The sequence below is a fragment of the Triturus cristatus genome, chromosome 9 (genome assembly GCF_964204655.1).
Source record: "Triturus cristatus chromosome 9, aTriCri1.1, whole genome shotgun sequence".
NCBI classification, from domain to species: domain Eukaryota; kingdom Metazoa; phylum Chordata; class Amphibia; order Caudata; family Salamandridae; genus Triturus; species Triturus cristatus.
Window position 1 is genome coordinate 487801174 of NC_140592.1, and position 27092 is coordinate 487828265.

Genomic DNA, 27092 nt, shown 5'->3' on the forward strand with positions numbered 1-27092 from the left:
TGATTCAGCATTGTCCAAATGATAAATCGAATCGCCGTTTGTACTCTAAAACTTATGAGAAACCAATTGATTTATGTGTGAGTCTAGCAATGTCTTTATTGGTCAAAACACATTAAAAGTATTCATCTATCTCTGTTGATGAATAGAAGTGACAGGAATTAACAACTGGCATGACTTTTACAAACCTCACGGTGAATAATTTCACCAGTCAGAGTGAATTTAGAATTGACTCTTTGGTTGTATTTTGATTCTTACACCATCAGAGGTACTTACAACAATCATTGAATGTCTCAGTGACTGATACAGCATTGTCTAAATGATTAATTCAATCTCCTTTTGCACTTTAAAATTTATGAGTAATCAATTTGTTAATTGATATTATCATGTTTTCTTGCTTAGGTGTGTGTTGTATATATTCTATATATTCATTGTATTCTTTTAACTTATAGGGGTCAACTTTTAACTTCTAGTCCTGAAGATGGTCTTACAAAATTACCTATGAAGACCGAAACGTCGACTGTCACACTTCTTTCTAGATAAATGTTTAAATATCTCTGAAAAAGTGTTTGATATAATTTGCAGTGGAGCAACAATTAAATGTAGAATCGTCTCCCTTTTTGCTATATAACTGTCTTACTTTTACGTACCCTTATTACCATTTACTGATATAAATGAATTTCGTTCCTCACACACCTTTTGTCTGTTCTTTTTTCTATTTTGATTGTGCAATTGTTTCAAAATCAATATAAAGAGAGATCCATATATACATATGACTAATGCATAGTATATAACTGTTTGGAATCTATGATATAAGATTGATCTCATCTATAGGTATATATTTATCCTATAAGCAAGTCGTACAACTTAGTTTTCAACAAATCCCTTGAAGGCACATCTTACCCATACATATTATCTGCCCAAGCCCTCAAGGGTATATTGGGCCATCCATTACACAGATTGTGATTGTGAGAGTGGCTGTATGGATGAGTGTGTGCTTTTATCAGTGATTGTATAAGAGCGTAAGAATATGGTACTATTTTTATGAGTAAGTGAACTTGTGTGTGTATAACTGCATAGGTGAGTAAATGGGAGTGTGGTTAATTATTTGCATGACTGACTAGGTGTGAGAGTACCTCTATGGAGGATTGGTGGTGTGTGAGTGTCTATGTAGGTGTATAAATGCATATGATAGTCCTGTACTGAGTGACTATAAGTATGAGTGACTGTACAGGTGAGTGAGTGGATGTGTGTGTACATCTAAGAGTCAATGAGTGGGTATGTAGTTATTGGTATTGGAGTATCTATTGTTTTGAGAATGGACGTCTGAAATTTTGATTGAGTATATCAAAGGGTGTGAGAAGATGCACTAATTTATCACACGGATGACGTCATCAGTGATGTCATCAGTGATGCCATTTCAGATGTCATCAGTGATGTCATCAGTGATGTCACTGACCATGTCATGAGTGATGTAATATGTGACGTCATCAGCAGTGCATTGCGGGGGCGCGAGTTATAGTTAGCTGAACTAACTATAACAGGGGAATTTCTAGGGTTTTGTATGAGGGAAATGTCCAGCTAACTATAACGCCCCTGAAACCTATGGTTTTTTCAGTGTATTTCTAAGGTTTTTTAAATGCCAATTCCTAACTATAACGCCCCTGAAACCTATGGTTTTTTCAGTGAATTTTAAAGGTTTTTTAAATGCTAATTCCTAACTATATCAGGCCTGAAACCTATGGTTTTTTTCAGTGAATTTCAAAGGTTTTCTAAATGAAAATTTTGAATGTATTAATTGTTATACTGATTTTTTTTTATACTGATTTACTACATTTTTAAAACTATTTTTTTTAGATATATTTTTTTTAATTACATTAAAATTACATTATACATTACAATACAAAATATACTTTCTCAGAATGAATTACTTTAGTTTAAATACTTGGCAAATAGGCAACAGACTTTTAAGTACAGTAGTTACAGTTGTTGCAATGGGCAACACAATTTCAAACACAAAGCAACATTGAGCTCAATGTGAATTTCTAGTTAAATGCAATTAGTTACTTTATGGATTACTTTTCTAACCACAAGACTGGATCCTAGATTCAGTCCTTGGACATCTCCTGTAAACAGTTGAGCAAAAGCGCTTTGGTTACAGTAGTGATTTTTAAGGAATATTATTCTATTTTAAAAGTTGACACTTAGAAACTTTTTCCCATAGAATCACCAATGTTATCCTATGGCAGAAAATTCACTTAGCAGGTAAGTAGTGTTATCGTTACTTTTTCTTACTCAGTGGTGGATCCAGGATCCAGCACTGGCCAACCTCCTGTAAACAGTTGAAAGAATGTGTTTAAGTCATACATACGATTTCTTAGGAATATTTTTAGTTTGCGAAAATAGACACTTAGAAACTTTTCTGGTGAAAACCACACAATGGATTCCTATAGAAGGAAATACAAGTTACTGGTAAGTACGCTTAGAATTACTTTTCAGGGTCAGTGCTGAGCTAAATGATGCAGCCCTGGGTTCTCTCCTGATAACAGGTGAGTAAATCGGAATTCGTAGTTCGGCTTATTTTAGAGGAATATTTGTACGTTTCAAAAATGGACACTGAAAATTTTCTGGCGAAAACCACACAATGGATTCCTATGGAAGGAAATACAAGTTACTGGTAAGTACGCTTAGAATTACTTTTCAGGGTCAGTGCTGGGCTAAAAGATGCAGCCCTGGGTTCTCTCCTGTTAACAGGTGAGTAAATCGGAATTCGTAGTTCGGCTGATTTTAGAGGAATATTTGTACATTTCAAAAATGGACACTTTGAAAATTTTCTGGTGAAAACCACACAATGGATTCCTATGGAAGGAAATACAAGTTACTGGTAAGTACGCTTAGAATTACTTTTCAGGGTCAGTGCTGGGCTAAAGATGCAGCACTGGGTTCTCTCCTGATTACAGGTGAGTAAATCGGAATTTGTAGTTCGGCTGATTTTAGAGGAATATTTGTACGTTTCAAAAATGGACACTTAGAAAACTTTCTGGTGAAAACCACACAATGGATTCCTATGGAAGGAAATACAAGTTACTGGTAAGTACGCTTAGAATTACTTTTCAGGGTCAGTGCTGGGCTAAAAGATGCAGCACTGGGTTCTCTCCTGATTACAGGTGAGTAAATCGGAATTCGTAGTTCGGCTGATTTTAGAGGAATATTTGTGCAATGGTGAAGGAAGGGGGAGGGGCCTGAGGTGACGTGTGCAAACACGCCCTGTGGCGCGTTTTAAGTTGGGGAATTAATTCCTCTTCAATCCTGAGGTCCCCTGGGGGCCAACTAGCCCACCAGGTACCTCCAGTATGCGCCAGGGAGCTGCATTGCAGAGAGGTATTCAGAGGCCACGCCCCTTTTTACAACACTCTGCAACACAGCTCCGTGGCGCTTACTGGAGGTACCTGGTGGGCTAGTTGGTCCCCAGGGACCCTCAGGATTGAAGAGGAATTAATTCCCCAACTTAAAAAGCGCCACAGTGCGTGTTTGCACAGATCTCACCGCAGGCCCCGCCCCCAACCTTCACCACTGTGCAAACGCGCCCCGTGGGGTGTTTTAAGTTGGGGGATTAAGTCCCCTTGAATCCTGAGGTCCCCTGGCGGCCAGCTAGCCCACCAGGTACCTCCAGTATGCGCCAGGGAGCTGCCTTGCAGAGAGGTCTTCAGAGGCCACACCCCTTTTTACAACACTCTGCAACGCAGGTCCGTGGCACTTAGTGGAGGTACCTGGTGGGCTATTTGTCCCCTAGGGGACCTCTGGATTGAAGAGGAATGAATACCCAACTTAAAACACACCACAGGGCGTGTTTGCAAAGTATCACCTCAGGCCCCACCCCTACCTTCACCACTGTGCAAATGCACCCCGTAGCACGTTTTAAGTTGGGAGATTAAGTCCCCTTGAATCCTGAGGTCCCCTGGCGGCCAACTAGCCCACCAGGTACCTCCAGTAAGCGCCAGGGAGCTGCGTTGCAGAGATGTGTAAAAAGGGGCATGGCCTCATTACACCTCTATGCAACGCAGCCCCCTGGCGCATACTGGAGGTTCCTGGTGGGTTAGTTGGCCCCCAGGGACCCCCAGTATTGAAGGGGAATTTGTTCCCCCTCTGCAAACGCGCCCCCTGGCGCGTTTGCAGAGTGGTGTAAGGAGGGGGCGTGGCCTCCAGCCCGATCCTTTTTTTTCCCCCTCAGTTTTTTAGAAGGGGTCTGTGTAGACCCCCTTCTTTTTCTTTTTTTTTTGGCCCTGGGGACCCCATCCCCCAGGGGCCTGCCCCCAATTTATTTTTATTTTTTTAAACGGGAAGGGGGCCGCGTGGCCCCTCTCCCCAGGCCATAATTTGCCCCGGGGACCCCATCCCCCGGGGCATGGCCCTTTTAAAAACAATTATTTATTTTATGGAGGGGGGCTGCATAGCCCCCCTCCTGTGCCACCTATGGCCCCGGGGACCCCATCCCCCGAGGCCTGACCTCCGTTGGGGGCCGTGGGGGGGTCCCCAATCCCCCCACGGCCCTGCCGGATCCCCGCGTCCTGCGGGAGCCGGCATTGCTTTTCCACATGGGGAGCAGCTAACATGCTGCTCCCCGTGTGGAAAAGCAATCGTCTTTGGTATTTGGAAGAGAGAGCAGGTTTCCTGCTCTCTCTTCCAAATACCAAAGCAGTTTGCTATGGCAGGACGGGAGCCGCGAGGCTCCCACCCTGCCATAGCAAACAGCAGTGTCCCGGGGGTGGGCACCCCGGGACACTGCAGGAGCCGGCCCTGGGAGGTGGCGGTCCCCAGGGCCATCATTGGCTCCAGGGGGGGGCGCGCGGCCCCCCCACTTAAGTTAAAGCCCCGGGGGTGGAGGTCCCCGGGGTTTGGGGGTCCGTAACGGACCCCCTATTTTACATATTCAGTGCCCCGGGGAGGTGGCAGTCCCCAGGGCGTGTGGGGGGGCTCAAGCCCCCCACACAGGTTTTTTTTTAAAAAGCCCCGGGGGTGGCGGTCCCCGGGGCTGCGGGGGGGCCATGAGCCCCCCCGCATACATTAACATAAGCCCCGGGGGGTGGTGGTCCCCAGGGCTGGGTGGCCCCTCTGGCCCCCCATTATAAAACCATATTGCCCCCGGGACTTGGCCCCCCCGGAGGCTAAATCTAAACGAAGCGCGGGAGCCCCGCTTCGGGGTTTTTTTTCGTTAGCGGGATTCGCGGACCCTACGCGCATCCTGTGATTTTTAAAAAAAAAAATACTTTTTTTGGGCCTTGGGGGTCCTTGTGGGACCCCCTGAGCAGGCCTAGGGGGTCAGGGTGTTTCTACCCTGCCCCCTTGTTGCGTTTTGCGGCCATAGATATCACTAACTTTTTACCTTAATTTTCTCAGGAACTACTGAACAGATTCACACCATTTATGCAAAAGGCACGAGTCTGAACTGAGGACTACCTCTTTGCCAAATTTGGTGTCATTCCGTTCAGCGGTTCGGGCTGTAGCTGCGACAACAGATCCTATGGGAAATTGCATGGGGAAAAGGCGTTTTGGGACCCCCTTTTTTCTCGGCCCCCGCTTGACGAATCAACGCGAAACTTTCAGGGTAGGAGCGGAGCGGAGCTGGCCAAAAGTTTGGAAAATTTTGCGAAGATTCGTCAATCGGCGCCAAAGATATTCCCAATAGAATGTTGCGGATTTCCTATGGAAAATAGGTCCTAACTATAACTATCTTATAACTATCTACTGGTGACTGCCAGTAGATAATATATATTAGACATTGAATCACTGTATACGAGTTTCGAACATCAACTGGGTCTAGCTACAGTTGAACATTATTTGGACACCAAACCATTACATTGTCGTAGCCATACTATCATGTTACTTGAATTGATAAATTGGTGTTTATTCAAAAAATTCTTTATGTTTGGAAAGGACATGTACAGACAATGTAGAGGAGTTGCCGTGGGAGCCTGTTTCTCCCCCAGCTATGGCTGTTTACACGCTGGCTGGTGGGAGGAGCAGGCTCTTAGGGGAACTCATGGAAATGTTTTTAATACCCATATAGCATATTGGTATGCGCTATATAGACAATGTCTTTATAGTATGGAAGGGGGACCAAACAAGTGCTGAAAAATTCATAGCAGATATCAATATCAATGATGCAAACTTAAAATTCACGTCACACATAAGTTACACTAAAGTTGGTTTTTTAGACACCACAGTGTATGTAGTAGAAAGAAATTTGGAAACAACTGTGCATAGGAAACCTACTTCAGGTAATGCCACCCTACACGCCATGAGCTCTCATCCAAAGCACCTTATAGCAAGCATGCCATATGGAGAGCTACTTAGACTTAAAAGGATTTGCAGCACAGAGGAGGAACTGACCAAATGCACACTAGTCTCCTTAGAAAGATTTAGACAAAGAGGCTACAGTGAAAAAGTGCTAGTAGAAGCTAAAAACATAGCCGCATTAAGATCCAGGTAATACTTATTGCATAGATACAATAGCACTGAGGAAATAGCTGCAGTCGCAGATCATGAGAGCACCACACCTAGACTGATCACAACCTACAGTCGACAACAGAGGCAAATAAGAGCCATAATTAATAAAAATTGGCCCATTTTATTGACGGATAGAGTACTTGCACCTGATTTACCATCGCTTCCAAACTTTACCTTTAGAAAAGCAAAGTCAATGAGAAGCGAATTGGTAAAAAATAGCCCAGAAATTGCGTTAGGCACCACATGGTTAAAACCAAAACAAGGGTTTTTTAGGTGCTCAACATGTAGGGCCTGCAAATTTGGAGCCAATACTACGCACTACACAATACCTTTCAGTCCGATCAAGAGGGAAATCAGAGGCCACTTTATTTGTCGCACTGAATTTGCGATATATGTTCTTACTTGCACATGTGGGCTCAACTATATCGGGAGAACCAAATTACAAGTGCATGCGCGCATTTTGTAACACCTGCGTACTATAGTGAACAATTATGGCAATTACCCTGTAGCTCGCCATTTTAAGGCAGTACATGATAATAACCTCATCTGCCTTAAGTACTATGTGGTGTATGCTATTTCTGTACCCCGATGAGGGGGAAATAGGGAACTCATGCTTAGGAAACATGAATCATGTATGAGTTTGGAACTTGACAGTAAGGCCCCTAGGGGACTCAATACCACAGAAGACCTACATAATTTTTTATGATGGTATTTGCTATATTGATTGCAAGTACATTCAGTCTTCTTCCGTAAACATGATGGTAAAAAGGGAGTTAAAGTTTTTAGATACAGCCTCATGTGAGTAACATATTTATATTAACCATCCTTTGATCATAGATGAAAACCCCTTTTTCTTTATATTAAAATATAAAATCCCCATAAAAATGAATTTTTTAGATGTGTTTTTTAGATGTGGTTTTTAGTAATATTTATTGTACATATATTTTTCATTAACACATTTATATAGTAATAAGGATTTGCACATAGCACTTTAACTAGGTAGTAAGTATATTTGAATATTAATATGCGGCACTTTAACCGCTAGATTTGCACAAATAACCAGGGGCTTCAGCAAATTGTAAGGACTGTAAAATGTGTACATTTGTATAATGAGGCAGAAACGTGTTTGAAAATGGATCGCATTATGAACAAATGCAAGAACCAATGTATACTGTCAAATGAAGCATTGATATAGTTGGGTGATCAATAGAATATGATCTCCATAGTAGCCTCATTTTGAGAATTTTTAAGTGTACCTCATGTTGGTTTCAAATGTCAAGATAATTTGCAGTAAAATACTTAAGCATTTATGCCGGTATATATATGCTTGTGATTTTGCTGTTTTTACATGCCTACTATTATTAGTATTATTACTTATTGTCCTTACCTGCCATACGATGTTGCCGGCTGTTAACATTTGTAGGAGAAAGAAAGAAATTTGTGCAATTGTGACGCCATGGCCCATAGAAAGGTCCCATTATGGTTAGCAGTCTGTTTTCCATGTGTATAGGGGAATCACGTGATACACCAGGGTGGTATTTAAAATTTGCAATGTAACGCATTTACGCATGTGATCAAGGCTGCTCAGGCAGTCGAAACCCGTAATGACCAGCTCCATGTGAATTAAAACAATGGGTTTTGCCAGCAAGAGGAGTTTGTGCTTTCTTCATCGCCTGGTGGAGGTTGGGGATTGCATTTTCTTGAGTGGAATATATATATATATATATTCACTGAAAAAAACATAGGTTTCACACACGTTATAGTTAGGAATTAGCATTTAAAAAACCTTGCAAATTCACTGAAAAAACCATAGGTTTCACACATGTTATAGTTAGCGGAAATTTTACTGATAAAAAACCAATGAAATTCCCCCGTTATAGTTAGTGCAGGCAACTATAACTCACGCGACCGCAATCCTCTGCTGATGCTAATACTGTATTTAGACACTTATTTGCCCATGTCTTCTTCCATACATTTTTAGCTATACATATATTACAAATATTTTTTTTTCATAAAGACACATATGTCATCAGCAGAAGATTGCGGTCGCGTGAGTTATAGTTGCCTGCACTAACTATAACGGGGGAATTTCATTGGTTTTTTATCAGTAAAATTTCCGCTAACTATAACATGTGTGAAACCTATGGTTTTTTCAGTGAATTTGCAAGGTTTTTTAAATGCTAATTCCTAACTATAACGTGTGTGAAACCTATGGTTTTTTCAGTGAATTTGTACGGTTTTTTAAATGCTAAGTTACTTTACGCCATTCGTGGCGTGCGCGCCCACTTAACGCAGTTCGTTCCGTGCGCGCACGGTGCGCTTCGCGCACCGTGCGCGCACAGTGAGCACGCGGTGCGCTTCGCGCACCGCGCGCCCACTTTACGCAGTTAGTGCCGTGCACGCACGGTGGGCACGCAGTGCGATGACAAAGCAAGAAAGCACGTCAACAAATCTGTTTCTGCTTTCCTCCGTGACTATGGTATGGGTGCCATTTACCACAACAACTTGCGTTATGACATGCAAGACATTTATAGAGGAGATGGTGTGCACTTCAATGATGAAGGGAACAGAGTCTTCCTCTTGAACCTTAGACTCTGCATCGGTACTTACTTGTAGGTACCACTAAACAATCATTTCATAAACACAACGGCTCTTTTTAGAGCCCCCTAATATCTAAACACTTAAATCTGATTTTCATTTTTTTTTTTTTTTTTTTCCTACCGTACGCTTACCGTAAGCTTACCGTACCCGTACCCCGTGATTTTTTTTAAAATCAATAAATGTTTTCTTTGTACTTTTCTGTCCTTCTTTGACCCCCTTACAAATGTTAGGGGGTCTGTAACTCTCCTCATTGCCCCCTTTCCTTGTTTTCACTCTTTTTTTTCTGAGTGAAATACACGAAATGGCGGCCGCCGCTTCCTGGTTTCGGCCGATTCGAATGTTTACTAAGATCTAAGAGCCAATCAGAATCACGCTCGCGCACGCCACCGTACGCTTACCGTAAGCGTACGGTAAGCGTACCGTAAGCGGGCTCAGATATATATATTGATTTAAAGGCTATTTTCTCAGAATCTACTGAACAGATTTACACCAAACCTACAAAAGGCACTTCCTTGACCTAGGGACTACCTCTCTGCCAAATTTTGAGTAATTCTGTTCAGCCGTTCGGGCTGTAGCTCGTTCTAAAGGTCCTATGGAAAAATGCATGGGAAAAACGCGTTTTGGGACCCCCCTTTTATCTCTGCCCCCGCTTGACGGATCCCCCCGAGACTTTCAGGGTAGGAGCGGAGCGTAGCGCCCCACCTATTTTGAGAAATTCGCGAGGATTCGTCGACCGGCGCCAAAGTTATTAAAAATAGAATGTTGAGGTTTTCCTATGGAAACGTGGTCCTAACTATAACTACCTACTGGCGACCGCCAGTAGGTAATATATATATATATATATATATATATATATATATATATATATATATATATATTATCTACTGGCGGTCGCCAGTAGATAGTTATAGTTAGGATCGTGTTTCCATAGGAAATCCGCAACATTCTATTTGGAATAACTTTGGCGCTGATTGACGAATCCTCGCGAAATTTTCAAAATAGGTGGGGCGCTCCGCTCCGCTCCTTCCCTGAAAGTCTCGGGGGGATTTGTCAAGCGGGGGCTGAGAAAAAGGGGGGGTCCCAAAACGCGTTTTCCCCATGCATTTTTCCATAGGACCTTTAGTCCAAGCTACAGCCCGAACGGCTGAACAGAATTACTTGAAATTTGGCAGAGAGGTAGTCCTCAGGTCAGGGATGTGCCTTTTGCAGGTCTGGTGTAAATCTGTTTAGTATTTCCTGAGAAAATAGCATTTAAAAGCATATATATATCTATAAGCGTGCACCGTGCGCGTACGGTAAAACTTACCGTACGCGCACGCTGCCGTGCGCGAGCGCGATTCTGATTGGTTGTTAGATCTTAGTAAACATTCGAATCGGTCGAAACCAGGAAGTGTCGGCCGCCATTTTGTCTCTCGCAGTCTGAGGGGGTGAAAAACAAAGGTGGAGAACGTGAAAAGGGGGCAGGGTGGACAACTCCTGACCCCCTAGCCTTTGTCAGGGGGTCCCAGAAGGACCCCCAAGGGCCAAAATTTCTTTTAATTTTGTTTTGAAAAATCGCGGAGTGTGCGTAGAGTGGGCGTACGGTAGAAACGGAAAAATTCCGCGAACTGCGTAACGTGAGCGTGCGGTGCGCGCCCACAGTGCGCGCACCGTGCGCGTACGGTACGCACACGGTGAAAAACCTTAAAAATAAATAAATAAATACATAACTTAGCATTTAAAAAAACGTACAAATTCACTGAAAAAACCATAGGTTTCACACACGTTATAGTTAGGAATTAGCATTTAAAAAACCTTGCAAATTCACTTAAAAAACCATAGGTTTCACACATGTTATAGTTAGCTGGACATTTCACTCATGAAAAACCATTGAAATTCCCCCATTATAGTTAGTGCAGGCAACTATAACTCACGCGACCGCAATCCTCTGCTGATTACGTCAGATATTACATCACTGATGACATATGTGTCTTTCTGGAAAAAAAATATTTGTAATATCTGTATAGCTAAAAATTAATGGAAGAAGACATGGGTAAATAAGTGTCTAAATACAGTGATGTAATATCTGACGTCATCAGCAGAGGATTGCGGTCGCGTGAGTTATAGTTGCCTGCACTAACTATAACGTGGGAATTTCAATGGTTTTTCACGAGTGAAATGTCCAGCTAACTATAACATGTGTGAAACCTATGGTTTTTTAAGTGAATATATATATATATATATATATATATATATATATATATATATATATATATATATATATAATCTACTGGCAGTCACCAGTAGATAGTTATAGTTAGGACCGAGTTCCCATAGGAAATCTGAAAATTCTATTTTGAATAACTTTGGCGCCGGTTGACTTATCTTCGTGAAATTTTCAAAACTAATGGGGCGCTTTGCTCAGCTCCTACCCTGAAAGTCTCGGGGTGATTCGTCAAGCGGGGGCTGAGAAGAAAGGGGGGTCCCAAAACACGTTTTCCCCATGCATTTTCCCATAGGACCTTTAGTCGAAGGTACAGCCCGAACGGCTGAACAGAATTACTTGAAATTTGGCAAAGAGGTAGTCCTGAGGTCAGGCTTGTGCCTTTTGCATATATGGTGTCAATCTGTTCAGTTGTTCCTGAGAAAATTGCAGTTAAAAGTACATAAATATCTATATGCGCGCACCGTGCGCGCACCAAATGTCCGCAAACGTAATTCTGATTGGTGGTTAGATGTCAGTCAACATTCCAATTGGTCGAAATCAGGAAGTGTCGGACGCCATTTTGTGTGTGACAGTGAAAATGAAAGGTCGAGAACGTGAAAAGGGGGCAGGGTAGAGAGTTCCTGACCCCCTAGCCTTTGTCAGGGGGTCCCTGAAGGACCCCGAAGGGTGAAAAAAACATTTCATTTTTTTTCAAAAAATCGTGGGGTGTGCGCACGGTGCGCGCACTGTGAAAAACCCTTTAAAAAAAAACATTTTAAACTGTTTATAAGTTCATAGAAGATATTAACTATGCAAATTAAAAAAAAGAGCTGAGCCATTCGATATTACAGGATACAGTCAATCTATAACTATATACATAGGTAGTTTATTGTAAAATAAATATATAAAAAATATAATAATACATACATAAATTAGCATTTAACCCCTTGAGTGCCCCGCCCATTCCCCCTCCTGTGCCGGCCCTTTCATTAGCGGGCGGGGTCCATGACGAGATAGTCTTGTCATGGGCATAGCGCAACCGCGCTCCATGACGAGACTATCTCGTCATGGGCACAGAAGGGGTTAAAAAACCTTACAAATTCACTAAAAAAAACATAGGTTTCACACACGTTATAGTTAGAAATTAGCATTTAAAAAACCTTGCAAATTCACTTAAAAAACCGTAGGTTTCACACACGTTAAAGTTAGGAATAAGCATTTAAAAAACCTTGCAAATTCACTGAAAAAACCATAGGTTTCACACATGTTATAGTTAGCTGGACCTTTCACTCGTAAAAAAACATTGAAATTCCCCCGTTATAGTTAGTTCAACTAACTATAACTCGCGCGACCGCAATCCACTGCTGATGACGTCACATATTACATCACTCATGACATGGTCAGTGACATCACTCATGACATCACTGATGACATCTCAAATGACATCACTGATGACATCACTGATGAAATCATCCAGTGAATATGTGTCTTTCTGAAAAATAAATATTTTTTATATATGTATATCTAAAGGTTAATGGAAGAATACATGGTTAAATAAGTGTCTAAATGGATTTTTTTGGTAAAATTAATTGTATAACTGACTTATTAACAGTATCTTAGTGAATACAGGGATGTAATATGTGACGTCATCAGCAATGGATTGCGGTTGAGCAAGTTATAGTTAGGTGAACTAACTATAACGGGGGAATTTCAATGGTTTTTTATGAGTGAAATGTCCAGCTAACTATAACATGTGTGAAACCTATGGTTTTTTCAGTGAATTTGCAAGGTTTTTTAAATGCTAATTCCTAACTATAACGTGTGTGAAACCTATGGTCTTTTAAGTGAATATATATATGTATATTACCTACGGCGGTCGCCAGTAGGTAGATATAGTTAGGATCTATTTTCCATAGGAAATCCGCACCATTCTATTTGGAATAATGTTGGCGCCGATTGACAAATCTTCGCGTAATTTTCCAAACTTTTGGCCAGCTCCGGTCCGCTCCTATCCTGAAAGTTTCGTGGTGATTCGTCAAGCGGGGGCCGAGAAAAAAGGGGGTCCCAAAACGTGTTTTCCCCATGCAATTTCCCATAGGACCTGTTGACGCAGCTACTGCCCGAACTGCTGAACGGAATTACACCAAATTTGGCAAAGAGGTAGTCCTCAGTTCAGACTCGTGCCTTTTGCTTAAATGGTGTAAATCCGTTCAGTAGTTGCTGAGAAAATCAAAAGTAAAATCATAGATATATCTAAGGCCTCGGAGGATCCGCGCACCCTCCCCGCACCCAGCGCTCACCCTGCCGTGCACGAGCTGTATTCTAATTGGCTGTCAACACTCCAGATCAGGACGTGATGGCAGCCATCTTGTGCCTCGGTAGAACCGAGGCACAAGAAACCTATAAAACAAACGCGAAAAACATGACAAGGGGGCAGGGTAGAAACACCCTGGCCCCCTAGGCCTGCTCAGGGGGTCTCACAAGGACCCCAGGGCCAAAAAAAAGCATTTTTTTTTTAACAAATCGGCGAGATTTGCGCACCCAGCGCGAATTTTGGGCCGAAAATAAAAAAAAAAGCGCGGGGCTCCCGTGCTTCTTTGGTAATTGGCCCCCATGGGGGGGGGCAAATCCCGGGGGCAGAATTTTAAAAAGTGTTGGGGGTCCCCATCCCCCCCACACTGCCCCGGGGACCGCCACCCCCGGGGCTCAAAGATACTATATGCGGGGGGCTCACGGCCCCCCGCAGCCCTGGGGACCGCCACCCCCCGGGGCTTATTGAAAATTGGAGCCCCCCCCAGCCCCGGGGACCACCACCCCCCGGGCTTGATATTATTTGGGATGGGGGCTCTCAGGCCTCTCAGGCCCACCCAGGCCCCCCCAGCCCCGGGGACCGCCACCCCCGGGGAGATGTCATCAGTGATGTCACTGACCATGAATGATGTAATATGTGACATCATCAGCAGTGGATTGTGGGCGCGCGAGATGTAGTTAGTACAACTAACTATATCGGAGGAATTTCAATGGTTTTGTTCGAGTGAAATGTCCAGCTAACTATAACACCCCTAAAACCTATTGTTTTTTCAGTGAATTTCTAAGGTTTTTTAAATGCTAATTCCTAACTATATCAGGCCTGAAACCTATGGTTTTTTCAGTGAATATATATATATATATTTATATATATATATTCACTTAAAAAAACATAGGTTTCACACATGTTATAGTTAACTGGACATTTCACTCGTAAAAAACCATTGAAATTCCCCCGAATAGTTAGTTCAGATAACTATAACTCGCGCGACCGCAATCCACTGCTCATGACGTCACATATTACATCACTCATGACATGGTCAGTGGCATCACTCATGACATCACTGATGACATCATCCTTGTGATAGAGTGGCGGTCGCGTGAGTTATAGTTATCTGAACTAACAATAACGGGGGAATTTCAATGGTTTTTTACGAGTGAAATGTCCAGCTAACTATAACATGTGTGAAACCTATGGTTTTTTAAGTGAATTTGCAAGGTTTTTTAAATGCTAATTCCTAACTATAACTTGTGTGAAACCTATGGTTTTTTAAGTGAATTTGTAAGGTTTTTTAAATGCTAAGTTATGTATGTTTTATTATATTTATTATATATATCTTTATTTTTTTAAGGTTTTGCACCGTGCGCGCACGGTGCACGCACCGTACGCACACCCTGCGATTTTTTGATAAAAAAATAAAATGTTTTTTTCACCCTTCGGGGTCCTTCAGGGACCCCCTGACAAAGACTAGGGGGTCAGGAACTCTCTACCCTGCCCCCTTTTCACGTTCTCCACCTTTCTTTTTCACTCTCACACACAAAACATACAAAATGGCGGCCGACACTTCCTGATTTCGACCGATTCGACCGTTGACTGACATGTAACCACCAATCAGAATTACGCTCGCGCACGTTAAGGTGCGCGCACCGTGCACGCACGGTGCGCGCCTATAGATATTTATGTACTTTTAACTGCAATTTTCTCAGGAACTACTGAACAGATTGACTCCATATATGCAAAAGGCACATCCCTGACCTGAGGACTACCTCTTTGCCAAATTTCAAGTAATTCTGTTCAGCCGTTCGGGCTGTACCTTCGACTAAAGGTCCTATGGGAAAATGCATGGAGAAAACGCGTTTTGGGACCCCCCTTTTTTCTCAGCCCCCGCTTGACGAATCACCCCGAGACTTTCAGGGTAGGAGCTGAGTTTTGAAAATTTCGCGAGGATTCGTCAAGCGGCGCCAAAGTTATTCAAGATAGAATTTTCAGATTTCCTATGGAAGCTCGGTCCTAACTATAACTATATATATATAGATATAGATATATATATAGATATAGATATAGATATAGATATATACATATACATATATGGTTTCCACATATATGTGTTATATGTTTCCGGGGTTCCCGCGCATGGGCGGAAATATTCATGTGCTTATGACTATTGATGAGGATCTCCAGGAAGAGAACGACTTGATTCAGTAGCTGCTGAGGGTGTTGGGGTCCGCTGTTGGTTTCTTCAGTAGAGTTTTTCCAGCAAGATGGGGAGGTGGCTGTGATTATGGAGGTGTTAATGATAGCGGTGATCATGAGGGAGATGATGGTTCTTCCAGAGTTGTATATGAAGTGGGGGCATGGGTGTGAGGGGGCTTCTGAGTGGATGGTATTTATCAGGGAGGTGGTATCTTCATTTGAGAGGAGCTTCCAGTTTCTTAGCTGCTGTTTGGAGGGTAAATAGACATAATATCGAAAAAAAAATATCGAGTGGACAGAATATCGAGTTTTAAATATAGAATGGACAGAATATCGAATTGCCAAAATATAGTGGTGAAGAATATCGAAAAACAGGTAAGAAATATCGATTGCAATAATATAGAAGTAAGTAATATCGACAGTCATAATATAGTTGTTAAAAATATCGAATTTTTTATAGTGTTTTAAGTGTTAGTATATGTGTTAAAAGTATGTATTAATATTGTAATGTATGTTAGTATATTTTTAAAGTAATGAATTTTATGTTATTTTATTTTTGTGTAATTTTATTCCGTAGCGGGTTGTGGGTTTATAGGGGAGTAGGGTGGGAAGTAATTTAATTATAGTACATTAAATAATAATTTATAGGAATTATTAATTATTTTTAATTTAATTTTGCGTTTTACTTCTGTAGCGGGTTGTGGGTTTATAGGGGAAGAGGGTGGGAAGTAATTTAATTGTTATTAGTTAATTATTAATTGGTATTGAAAATTAATTGGTTGTTGATTAATTATTAATTGGTAAATAATTAGTATTAATTGGTAATTAATTTGTATTAATTGTTTAATTGATAATTATGTTAATTGTATTCATTTAATATTTGTAGCGGGTAGTGTGTTTATAGGGGAATATGGTGGGAAGTAATATAATTGTAAATAATTAATTATTTAATTGATGTGTGTATATTGTTAATTAATAAATCTTTAATTTAATTTAGCGTTTTACTTCTGTAGCGGGTTGTGGGTTTATAGGGGAATAGGGTGGGAAGTAATTTCCGGTGAAGCCGCTTCAGTGGGAGCCGGCGATCGAGTGAGGAAAGGTCATCTTTGTCCGCGGCCAGACCACGCTTGAAAGCCATATTTCTGCTCGGCTGAGCTGCTCAGTTTACAGCGTTGAAGGTTGCACCTAGCAGACGCCCGAACAGCGAGTTGGATAGGTATTTACGCTGACCGCTGAGATCCTGGAGCTGGCCGGCAACGCTGCCCGTGACAACAAGAAGACCCGCATCATCCCCAGACACCTCCAGCTGGCCATCCAGGGTCCCTTACTGTTTGGAGCGCTGCTCTTGATTCCTGTTGCTCTCCGGCCACTTCGCCACTTCGCCACGCCTCGCGGCCCCCGCTTCGCGGGAGCAGCTCGTAGGCAAAGATTTTGGTTACTGTGGACTTAGCCTCCTGTCCCTCGACGTGCATGAACACCAACGCGCTTCCTGGAAACCAACAGCTGGTCACCAAGGTCAGAGGCGGGACTGCGAGGACCAGCGTGCCTAGCGGCGCGGATCGGTCACAGCTGGTCCTCTTCCCGCCCCCTCCACTTGACCTCTCCTTAGATAAGCTGTGGCAGCAACGCGCACGCGGGACGCGCGCTGGGCAAAGGCCGGGGCGTTTAGGGCCGTTCAAGGAAGGCAGAGGACGGCCCTGGCCCTGAACCCCTGTATCCTCGCCCTTCATCTGTTGGCAAGGTAGGCGGAACTGTGATTTCCATCTCTTTTATAAACACATAGTGCCCGCCTCCTAGCCCTATCATCTACCGCTTTTGAGAGGCCCCTTCTTGCATCTGACCCAGCACCACAGATGTCAACTATGCGCAATAGAACTAGAAGCTGTACTAAAAAAGCCATGGCGGTAGCACAAGTGACTGGACCTATAGATCTTTTTATTTCACGGGTGAATGAGACCATCGATAAAAGTATTATATTGCTGGAAAAAAGAGTTTCCTTGGACCTCATGAACGCTAAGCGCTCTTCCTTGGGCTCTCTTGCAAACGCAAATTCACCCTCCCAGCAAGCTTTGATTAATTGTTCCTTACCCCTACCCTTGACCACCGCTGGCGAATTCACAGTTCCGAACGTTGTCGATTTGTCAGTCACCCAATCTGACTCGGATCCGTCTTATGTTGATCTTGAGGTTACCCCAGATCTAGAAGTCTGCCAGACATCTGAAAAGACGAAGCCAAGCCTAGATGGGCAAATGGACAAAGGAACACTTTCTGTACCTATCGACACTGGGGGCAGGGTTACTATTCCTACAAAGGTGGCGTCCAAGACCAAGTCTAAGGAAAAACCTAAAGCTAAAGCAAGGAATCACAACTTGATATCGCCTACCCCGCACCTGGCGTCAGGCATACCCTGCTGGGTTGAAAATATGGTAACAGATCTTAAACTGGACCTTGAGGCCACAATAGCAGCGCAAATAAAGCCTTTAATCTCCAAACTTGACAGACTCACGTCGCTAATAACTTCGAAATGGCCTAATAAGATGAATGGGCCTGGGTCTATTCAGTCACAAGGGATTAAAGAAACGCTTCCCAAACCTTCACCTTGCGTCAAGCCCCCTAAAGATGCATCTAACAAGGCAAAAATACCATCAGCTACCAAGGATTCAGCTGTATTACACCTGTCCCAAACAGGGAATACTTCTGCTCAATCCCCACCCCTATCTACTCCGAAGGCGGTGGGTCCTACTTCGGCTTTGCAACAATCTGCTGGTGGAAATAAAACTACCAACTTACAAGCAAAAGATCTCACAGGAAAGTCTACTAACACTGCAGCTCCTCATTCTACAAACAAGCCCGAAGGCTCTAAGCCAAAGCAGGCGCGCTTTAAGTCAATTAGCCTGCCACCGGAAGTCTCTCCTTTTGTGGTTGTGCTGACAGCCGTTCCCCCACTGAAGGAGGGAGTAAAAGAAACCTTTGTAGAGCTAAAAAACAAATGTGCTCAGTGGCTTCAACTACACAAACCTTTACCTAGCAATATGAGTGGTGAAATTCTTACAGTGCGTAGAGGGGACTGGGTGGGCAGGAGTAAGAAAACAATAGCAGGGGATGTAATTACAGTTAACTTTAGGGATACAGGGGCAGCCAGCTACATATGCAATACACCCAATAGTGGTCCTGCTACCCAAATCAATCCACTCCCTTTGTCTTATTTCCTTCCTATGCCGCCAAGACTAAATCCCCATTGGCCTACTTTTCCAACTAACAGAGGGTCTGTGTATCCCCCGCAACATACCACTAAACACTGGCAACAACCACCACAATTCTCATCTTTATTCCCACATCATGCTAGTCTTCAGTGGCAACAACCTTTTCAACATCTACCACCCCTATATCAGGCTGCTCAGCAGTGGCAGCAACCCCTTCAGCCTCCACAATTCGCTAACCATCATTGGCAACAGCCATGGCAGGACTTGCCCCCTTCTTTCGACCCCTCGTATTCACAATTCGCTCATCCAAATAGATACTGTGTGCTAGATGAGGTAGACTGACTCAACTTCATGGAAGGTCCAGATATAAATCTCACTATCACCGATAACGATATGGAGGATGTTCCGCCAGCCACATCTCTCCCTATATGTTCCGAATCCCCAACAGAGGCACCCCTAATACCACTTGCCCACATATTTACTAGGGACAGTGTAGACCCACCAAATTCTAAAATTATTACCATCCCCGACGGTGATCCAACACATGGCGAGATAAAAATTCTTAGTTGGAACCTTGCGGGGATCTCTAGGAAATTAGGCCTCCCGGAGTGGAACGTCCTGATTGACGCCCACAAGATTTGTGTATTCCAAGAGACCTGGATCACTGAGCCACTGCACCGTGTCGGGTTTGTCACATTTTATACACCAGCTGTAAAACCTAAGGCAGGGAAGGGGCGGCCATCAGGGGGGCTTATCATCTGGGTAAGCATTTCGCTCAACTGTCGGATAACCATAAAAAAGGCAGGAAACCCAGACATCCTTGGTATCTCTCTATCGGGCCAACGTGGGGGACTACTTGTAGATCTCTACGATGTCTACGTTAGAGGCTCCAAAAATGGGTGCATCTCACCAACAGTAGCGGAACTTGAGGCCCAATTAGGGGACCATAACGAACCTGGCCATATCATAATAGCAGGAGATTTCAACTGCACATATGAGCCACTCCCCCTAGAAGGAATACCCGATTTAGGAGAAGAGGACAGTAGGTGGGGTATTCCCATCCTCTCTATCCCACCCATTAAGCGCTGGACTCGCAGTGCAATACAGCTTAACGCACTTACATTAGAGTTTGGATTAAGAGCAGCCAATGGCCGCACACGTTCTGATCAGATGGGTGCCCCAACGTTCAACAGAGTTGGTCACTCCACAAGGATAGACTATATTCCGCTGGACCAGGGGCTCTGGAGTTCGGTCATCGATATGGTTGTTATTCCTACCATAGAGAGTGATCATAACTCACTTTCCCTAACCCTAATGAATTCTTGGTCTACCAGAGCGCCGCTAGCACCACCGAGCTGTCCACAGGAGATTACTGTCTCCTCTTGTGGAAGACGCCTTAAGTGGAATAAGATCTTGTGTAATACTAATAAATTGTCCACTATTGAAGAGGTGATTAATGGCACACAAGATGTAATCAGCTCCATAGATTTATTTATGGCAGCAGATAAGGTAACAACTGTCTACGAAGTAGCCATAAAAACTATAGGGGACCTTTTCTGGGTAAAAGGGATTATAGGGAAAACCAAACCTCTAACCAAACCCAAAGGCAGACACGACTGGTATTCTGCACCATGCAGAAAGGCCAAGACATGTCTAATTGAGGCAGTTAAAGGGAAGTCCCCCTTATCAATTCAAATAGCTAGAAGGGAATATAAAAAGGTCTTGTGGTTGGCCAAAAGGGAGTGGGAAGATGCCTACTGGTTAACCCTTAAAGAAGCCAGCCTGAAAAAAGACTCTAAATATTTTTGGGACACTATAAGGGCACGTAACAGACCAGACAGTGATCTGCTAACCTGTAACATCTCAAGCCAGGTGTGGGAGGACCACTTCTCCAAACTCTACTCCTGCCATGACGGCTCCAACGGGAGAGGGTCTGCTATATCCCTGCCTACCACAAACTATGCACTCTGCCCCACTGACTTTGATTTTACGCTAAAGGAAGTGGAATACGCAATAAGCTCTATCATTCCACAAAAAGCGGCCGGACCTGATGGGATTCCCGGGGACCTGCTAAAATCCGATAGCACCAAATGGGGCAAATTGATCCACTCCCTTCTTGTTGCCATCTGTAGGGGTGCCCCTATTCCCTCATCGTGGAAAGGGGCGGAGGTGGTCCCCATCCATAAGAAAGGTTCGAGGGATGACCCATCTAACTATAGGCCAATCAGCTTGTTAGATACCAGCCAAAAAGTTGTCGGCAAAGTCCTGTTACTTAGAATCCTAAATTGGGTAGAAGAAAATAAAATCCTTTCCGACTTCCAGGCAGGTTTTAGAGTGGGTACTGGAACGATTGAGCAGGCATTCAGGCTCATGATGGTATATTGGAAGGTTGTGGTTATAGGCAAGGGCAGTCTTTATCTCGCGTTTATCGATTAAAGATTGCCTTTGACCTTGTACCTAGGGACCTATTATGGAAAGTACTTGCTGACATGGGGCTGCCACATTATCTACTATCCCTATTAGTCAGACTACACCAGGACAGCTTTGCCCAGGTCAGGTAGGGCACTGGAGGGGAGAAAACGGGCAGTATTCCGGTCGAGAGAGGAGTCTGCCAGGGATGTGTTCTGGCTCCCACCCTTTTCTCTCTCTACATCAATGGGGTGGTTGAGCATCTCCTCAAACATCCATCTGACGAGCCATCCCTGGCTGGCGAACGCATACCGACCCTCCTCTTCGCGGATGATACGCTTTTAATCTCCAAAACCCCAATGGGACTCCAGAGACTTTTGGACAATTTCCAATCATTTTGTACCAAACGAGGTCTGGTAATAAATACTAACAAAACGAAGTACCTTGTCCTCAATCCACCGAAACAACATGTGCGTTCCCCCACCCTAAACGCTGAGCTTCTGGAAAGGGTAAAGGTCTTTGATTACCTTGGGATACGCCTTTCGGATAAAATGGACTGGACGCCACACCTAGATAAAATGCTGTTGAGCCACAAAAGGACTACAGGTGCCCTATTAAGAGAGCAACGTTCCAGTACATCAAGGCCTATAGGAACAGTCCTTGAGATTTACACAGCTAAAGGAGTTAGCTCTGCCCTTTATGGGGCGGAACTCTGGGGCTTTTCGTCCACTGACGCTCTGCAGAGATCTGAGAACAAATTCTGCAGAGAAATAATGTCCCTTCCACAAGGCACCCCGACACTTCCTTTATTCATGGACCTTGGCTGTACCCAGATTGGCGAAATCGCGAAATTTCGCCCTTTATTATTATGGGCCCGTATTTGGCGGGTAGAAGAACTAAGCGGATATGCCAGAGGCCTCAAGGAAATCATGTCATCACCAAGCTGGTATAAAATCAAATGGCTAAAAGACATGAAAAACTTATTAATTAAGTTGGGTCAACTTGAATCATGGCTAAGTAGAACTTCACCCCCAAAGCAAACACTTAAAAAGCTTTATTGGGACTGGATTTGTTCTCAAAGAAACTCTAGCACCTCCCTGGGCAGGCTAACAGAGGACTTTCTGAGGTTCAAAGACTGCCCCAGGCGGGAACTGTACCTGGATGCAATTGGAAAACCCTTTGATAGGGCCTTGTATTTTAGATTTAGAATGGGAACCTTACCACTTAATACCTTTACTAAAAGATGGAAATCCTGTATGGAAATGTCTGAGCTATGCCCATCGTGTCTTGTTAAACCGGAAACATTAGCACATTTTATGTTTGTGTGTGGCGAATATGCTACTCCAAGGAGGGTCTGGCTCAAAAACCTATGCCGTCAGCTGGGGACTAGGAGTCATGATGTGGCAATCAGGATACTTACTTCGGACAGTAGCGTACCCTATGCTTGCGCCCTAGCCAAGTTTCTATCCTGGGCTTGGGCTATCCGAGCCAAAAAGCTAAAACAATCTGTCTAATTCTTTGTTAGAAAAATTTCTTAAACTGAAAATGCTGCTATAATTGTTTAACCTCTAAAATTTAACCAACTAGTTGGCTAGTTTAACTGAACAAACATTTTTTGAAACTATTGCCCTTCCTAAATGTTGGAACAGAGATATAAAATCTTTTTAAATTTATTACTGTTATTCTTAAATGTAACTTTTTATACACTGAGATGCTTTTATGATAATGACTTTTTATCGAAATAAAGCTTTGACTTTGTAATTTAATTGTTATTAGTTAATTATTAATTGGTATTGAAAATTAATTAGTTGTTGATTAATTATTAATTGGTAAATAATTTGTATTAATTGGTAATTAATTTGTATTAATTGTTTAATTGATAATTATGTTAATTGTATTCATTTAATATTTGTAGCGGGTAGTGTGTTTATAGGGGAATATGGTGGGAAGTAATATAATTGTAAAAAATTAATTATTTCAATAATTTGTGTATATCGTTAATCAATATATTATTAATTAATGATTAATTGGTATTATTAGCATTTATTAATGTTTGTTATTGAAAAACAATTGGTTGTTAATTAATTATTAATAGGTAATTAATTAAACATATATTGGTATTTATAAATAATCAATTATTAAATCTTGTGTGATTGGTAATTAATTGTAATACTTGTTTTGGTATTAATAATTAATTAATTTTTAACAAAATATTAATTTATTATTTTCCCTACTTTTGCACTTACTTGAGTGGGAATAGTAATTTTTACCCCTACGCTATCCAATGCTTTCCCTATTATTGCACTCTCTGGAGTGGGAATAGTAATTTTTACTCTACCGCTATCCAACGCTTTCCCTACTGTTGCACTCTCTGGAGTGGAAATAGTAATTTTTACCCTACCGCTATCCAACGCTTTCCCTACTGTTGCACCTTCTGGAGTGGGAATAGTAATTTTTATCCCTACGCTATCCAATGCTTTCCCTACTGTTGCACTCTCTGGAGTGGGAATAGTAATTTTTACCCCTACGCTATCCAACGCTTTCCCTACTGTTGCACTCACTGGAGTGGGAATAGTAAATGTTACCCTCCCGCTATCCAACGCTTTCCCTACTGTTGCACTCTCTGGAGTGGGAATAGTAATTTTTATCTCTACGCTATCCAACGCTTTCCCTACTGTTGCACTCTCTGGAGTGGGAATAGTAATTTTTATCCCTACGCTATCCAACGCTTTCCCTACTGTTGCACTCTCTGGAGTGGGAATAGTAATTTTTATCCCTACGCTATCCAACACTTTCCCTACTGTTGCACTCTCTGGAGTGGGAATAGTAATTTTTACCCCTACGCTATCCAATACTTTCCCTATTATTGCACTCTCTGGAGTGGGAATAGTAATTTTTTCCCTCCCGCTATCCAACGCTTTCCGTACTGTTGCATTCTCTGGAGTGGGAATAGTAATTTTTACCCTCCCGCTATCCAACGCTTTCCCTACTGTTGCATTCTCTGGAGTGGGAATAGTAAATTTTTACCCTACCGCTATCCAACGCTTTCCCTACTGTTGCACTCACTGGAGTGGGAATAGTAAATTTGACACTCCCGCTATCCAACGCTTTCCCTACTGTTGCACTCTCTGGAGTGGGAATAGTAATTTTTATCCCTACGCTATCCAATGCTTTCCCTACTGTTGCACTCTCTGGAGTGGGAATAGTAATTTTTACCCCTACGCTATCCAACGCTTTCCCTACTGTTGCACTCACTGGAGTGGGAATAGTAAATTTTACCCTCCCGCTATCCAACGCTTTCCCTACTGTTGCACTCTCTGGAGTGGGAATAGTAATTTTTACCCTCCCGCTATCCAACGCTTTCCCTACTATTGCACTTACTGGAGTGGTAATAGTAAATTTTACCCGCCCGCTATCCTACGCAGAAAATATTGAATATTTTTAATAAATATTACGTTAATATATATGTATTAATTATTTTTTTTACTTACATTAATTATTTATTAATTTTAATGTTATTTAAGTATTTTTAAGTATGTGTCAGTTAATTATATGTATTATTTCATTAATTTTACATTACTTTTAAAACATTTAAAAAATTCGATATTTTGACTAACTATATTATTTACAACGATATTTTGGATTCTATATTTTTGTACTTTCCTGTTTGGAGATAGGGAGTCGATATTTTGGTATTCTATATTTTGGCATCGATATTTTTGTAAGTCTATATTTTTGTAGTCGATATTATGTCAGTGATCCGTTTGGAGATGAAGGAGGTGTCTGGCTGGTCAAAAGAGTTATTATCCCTCAGTACAACTCTCAAACTGCATTGATTTGTGAAAAAAGCCTAGGACGAAAACATATTGTTATGTTTTGTTGAAGATATTTCTTAATTGTAATTATCATCGTGGCTTGTGGGTACTATTAGAAATAACCAACACTGAAGGAGAATCTGGCCATGACATGTGGGTTAAAATTAATTAATAGCAATCTTAACAAAAAGCAACCTTGTCATATTTGTAGAGATATGTATAGATGCACCATGGACTTTTCATGAAATTATTGTCCAAAGTCCAACTCTGTAAACTAAACAAAAAATTGCTATTTGCAATTTTATTTTCCTTCAACTAGCGTGGCACTTTGTATTTTTGTACACAACAATTAAACTGTTTTATGTTTTCTGAGTATTGTCATCAAAACGTTACCCTACATTCAGTATATAGTGGAAAGGTTCCTTTAATTAGTCTGTCTATTTGGATTTTAAGAGGTTTGGAGAAGCCAATCAAAAGGCGAATTCTGAAACTCAAACATAAGTGCTGCGTTTCATTTTGCCTGTGGCAATGCTTTCTTATTTGGAAGGTATGTCTGTAAAACAAGCAAGCATCACCAATCATAAGCATTACCAATGCTAATAGGTCTGGCTATGGAGAGCTGCTGCACCTTTTTTTCTTTATTGTTTTAATTTCTTGACGGAAGCATATGTAATAAAACTAAAAGAATAAAACATGTAAAGATGCCATGTAGCTGCTTAACCATGAAGGCTTTATGTTTACAAGAATCTTTTTATATTTTGATATAAATAATAATTATTGCATATAAAATAATACAGGTACTTATTGTAGACTTGTGGACTTACAACTGGTTTAAATTTTAGTTCTAATGCACTTTACAGGAAAATAGTATTCTTTGTTGGTGCAAATGAATGGTACTATTGGTTTGGAAATACTGTAAAATTAGGACGCAGTTTAAAGAAACATCGATACTTATTTATTTTTTTCAAAAGGAGAAAGAGTAGAAAGAAAATAAAGCATTGTCAGGCATTGGCCTTCAGCCGACAAGTCTGTCTTTTTAGGCATATATGCACGTGTGAGCTAAATGTTATCACCCAAATTGCAAGAGAGCCAATGGTTAAAGTGGGGTGACCAATTGTCCAATGTTTTATGCTGTGGTGGGGTGAACCACAATGTTAATGCAGGGCGAACTAACTAATAGATGAGATGACTGACCCAAAACCTTATATATGTGTCTATATGCTTCATTTATGATTATTGTTATTTTATGAGGCTGGCTAGAAAGCTACGGCTTTCTGTAGACAAATGTAAAAATTGCGGATGCAAAATTAGAATGTGCAGAGGCTACTACTTCCTGAAGCATGACCCTTGCAATCCTCTCTTTGGTCGGCCATACCCAAGGCCTTTACTCGTATACATCTCCAAAGAGATTCTGCTCTTGCAGACCTAAAACCACTTTGTACCAAGAGAAGAAAAGGGAATGAACAGACTTCAAGTGACACCTTCTAAATAAAGGACAGAAAACCTGGAGTTATTGTGTAGAAGGCAAACATCCCATTGAACTGTCTACATCATGCATGTTGCAGCACTAATATTAGGACAATACAGAACGAAACTCTACGCCGCTAAAAAGAGCATTACCTGGTATCTCGGTCCACAAGCGACTCCTAGAGGGGATGATGCAAAGAAAAAAGAGTAAGACGTGGGACGATGGTAACTGAATCAGCCATGAAGCATTGTCAAACACAATCGTTTTGCTTTTGTAGTGAAAAGTTTTTAATCATGCTTCATAAACACTCAGCCCATGTTCAACATGGTAAGCAGCAGACCACATTTCTCTCTTACAGGAACAGGTAACACACAGACAGCATCAGTACATACCTTCCTGTGTAGCT

At 42.1% G+C, this 27092-nt stretch overlaps 1 protein-coding gene across 1 annotated transcript in view; it reads right to left on the bottom strand.

The window, feature by feature from the left end:
* Positions 1–27092, bottom strand: part of LOC146798184 (uncharacterized) — a 116768-nt gene that overhangs the window by 86792 nt on the left and 2884 nt on the right. The window contains exon 2 of the mRNA XM_085625456.1: positions 26839–26864. Coding sequence (XP_085481582.1) covers positions 26839–26864 — 26 coding nt within the window. The remainder of the gene's footprint in view (positions 1–26838; positions 26865–27092) is intronic.